Raw genomic sequence first — 2,229 nt, 5'->3', positions numbered from 1 at the left:
AAAAAAAAAATAGATCTGTTAAGAGCAGGAGCGGGAGAGAGAGAGAGGAGGGGCGCGCCGAGTGCCGCAGAGCGCGGCAGGACGGGCACACGCCGGGCGCAGCACCGCGAAGCACCGCGCAGCCCCGCGCAGCCCCGCACCTGTTTGCGCGCCCCGCGCCCGGAGCGGCCCCCGGCAGCGGGAGGACGCCGGCAGCGCCGCCGCCGCCGCTCCTCGCATGTGCGGTGCCTCCCCGCCGCCCGGCGCCGGAGGGAAGTGAGGAAGCCCCGTGAATGTACAGCATGATGATGGAGACGGACTTGCACTCGCCCGGCGGAGCCCCGGCGCCCGGCGGCGGCCTCTCGGGGCAGAGCGGCGCGGGCGGTGGCGGCGGCGGCGGCGGCGGCGGGGGCAAAGCGGGGCAGGACCGCGTGAAGCGCCCCATGAACGCCTTCATGGTGTGGTCGCGGGGGCAGCGGCGGAAGATGGCCCAGGAGAACCCCAAGATGCACAACTCGGAGATCAGCAAGCGTCTGGGCGCCGAGTGGAAGGTGATGTCGGAGGCCGAGAAGCGGCCTTTCATCGACGAGGCGAAGCGGCTGCGGGCGCTGCACATGAAGGAGCACCCGGATTATAAATACCGGCCTCGGCGGAAGACCAAGACGCTGCTCAAGAAGGACAAGTACTCGCTGGCCGGAGGGCTGCTGGGCGCCGGCCCGGCCGCGGGCGGCCCTCCCGCCGTCGGCGTGGGCATGGGCGTCGGCGTCAGCCCCGGCGGCGTCGGGCAGCGGCTGGAGAGCCCTGGCGGGGCGGCGGGCGGCGGCTACGCGCACATGAACGGGTGGGCCAACGGCGCCTACCCGGGCTCCGTGGCGGCGGCGGCGGCGGCGGCGGCGATGATGCAGGAGGCGCAGCTCGCCTACGGGCAGCACCCGGGCGGCGGGGGGCATCCGCACCACCCGCACCCGCACCATCCACACCATCCGCACAACCCGCAGCCCATGCACCGCTACGACATGGGCGCGCTGCAGTACAGCCCCATCTCCAACTCGCAGGGCTACGTGAGCGCCTCGCCCTCGGGCTACGGCGCGCTGCCCTACGGCTCGCAGCCCCACCAGAACTCGGCGGCCGCGGCGGCGGCGGCGGCGGCGGCGGCGGCCGCCTCGTCGGGCGCGCTGGGCGCGCTGGGCTCGCTCGTCAAGTCGGAGCCCAGCGTGAGCCCGCCCGTCACCTCGCACTCGCGGGCCCCGTGCCCCGGGGACCTGCGGGAGATGATCAGTATGTACTTACCGGGCGGCGAGGGAGGTGACCCGGCGGCCGCCGCCGCCCAGAGCCGCCTGCACTCCCTGCCCCAGCACTACCAGAGCGCCAGCACGGGGGTCAACGGCACCGTCCCCTTGACGCACATCTGAGTGGCCCCGGAGCAGCCCCGGAGCGGCGCGGAGGGCCCTGGCCCGGGCCCCGCAGGACTGCGGCCCCGCCGCCGCCCCGCGCCCTCAGCCCCCCTTCGTTTTTGCCTTTCATTCCGCTCCTTCCCGCCCTCCCCCTCCCTCCTTCCTTTTTTTGTTTTGTTTTGTTTTGTTTTTCTTTTATTTCTTTTTGTACAGAAATGTTTTGATGTTCTTGTAATAATAATAAATAATAATAATAATAATAACGAGAGAGAAAAAAAGGTAACGGTGGCTTTACTGACCTTTTTGTTTTTAGGAGGGCCAGATCCCGGCACTAGTTTTAGACTGAACTTCTGTGTTTTATCGAGACTTTTTGTACAGTATTTATCATTCGCCCCAGAGACACAGAGCGTTTATTTGCAAAAGAGGAGAGAGAGAGAGAGAGAGAGAGAGAAAGAGAGAGAGAGAGGATTAAAACAAAAACAAAAAAGACGGCGACGAAAAGACAAAACCATCGCCGCTGACACCCAAAGTTCGGGCGGTGCCAACTTTCGGGCTGCGCTTCGTCCCGCACCGCCTCACTGCAAACGGAGCCGGCGGGGAGCGGTGCTCGTTCCTTCCTCGCACACCCAAAAAACAGCGCCACAAGTTTTCGTAGATGTTCTCGCGCTTTTCGTTTTGGTTGGGTTGTTTTGGTTGCTTTATTTATACAACTTTATTTTTTTTCTTGTTATTATTGCTTTCTTCCAGAGGCTACAACGTTTGTTTGATTTTTTTAATTATTTTTTTCCCCTGGGTTTTGTAAAACTTTACTGTATCTGCATCATTTCTGTTTGTTTTCCTCCTCCCCCATCCCCCC

General features: G+C 63.7%; 1 protein-coding gene across 1 annotated transcript; it reads left to right on the top strand.

The window, feature by feature from the left end:
• Nucleotides 1-236: 236 nt before the first annotated feature.
• SOX1 (SRY-box transcription factor 1) lies at nt 237-1,391 on the top strand. Its single transcript, XM_042894999.1, has one exon. It carries the CDS (start codon nt 273-275, stop codon nt 1,389-1,391), a length of 1,119 nt encoding a protein of 372 aa, XP_042750933.1. The 5' UTR covers nt 237-272.
• The last annotated feature ends 838 nt before the right edge of the window (nt 1,392-2,229 follow it).

This window comes from Lagopus leucura, unplaced genomic scaffold (genome assembly GCF_019238085.1).
Source record: "Lagopus leucura isolate 7727_CA_CO unplaced genomic scaffold, USGS_WTPT01 31236-0_obj-0_obj, whole genome shotgun sequence".
Classification (NCBI taxonomy): domain Eukaryota; kingdom Metazoa; phylum Chordata; class Aves; order Galliformes; family Phasianidae; genus Lagopus; species Lagopus leucura.
The sequence above is the reverse complement of the archived record's forward strand: the minus strand, read 5'-3'. Positions and strand labels throughout refer to the sequence as shown.

Excerpts from the sequence above, each read along its gene's own strand:
- SOX1 (XM_042894999.1), top strand. The coding sequence starts at position 273 with ATGTACAGCATGATGATGGAGACGGACTTGCACTCGCCCGGCGGAGCC.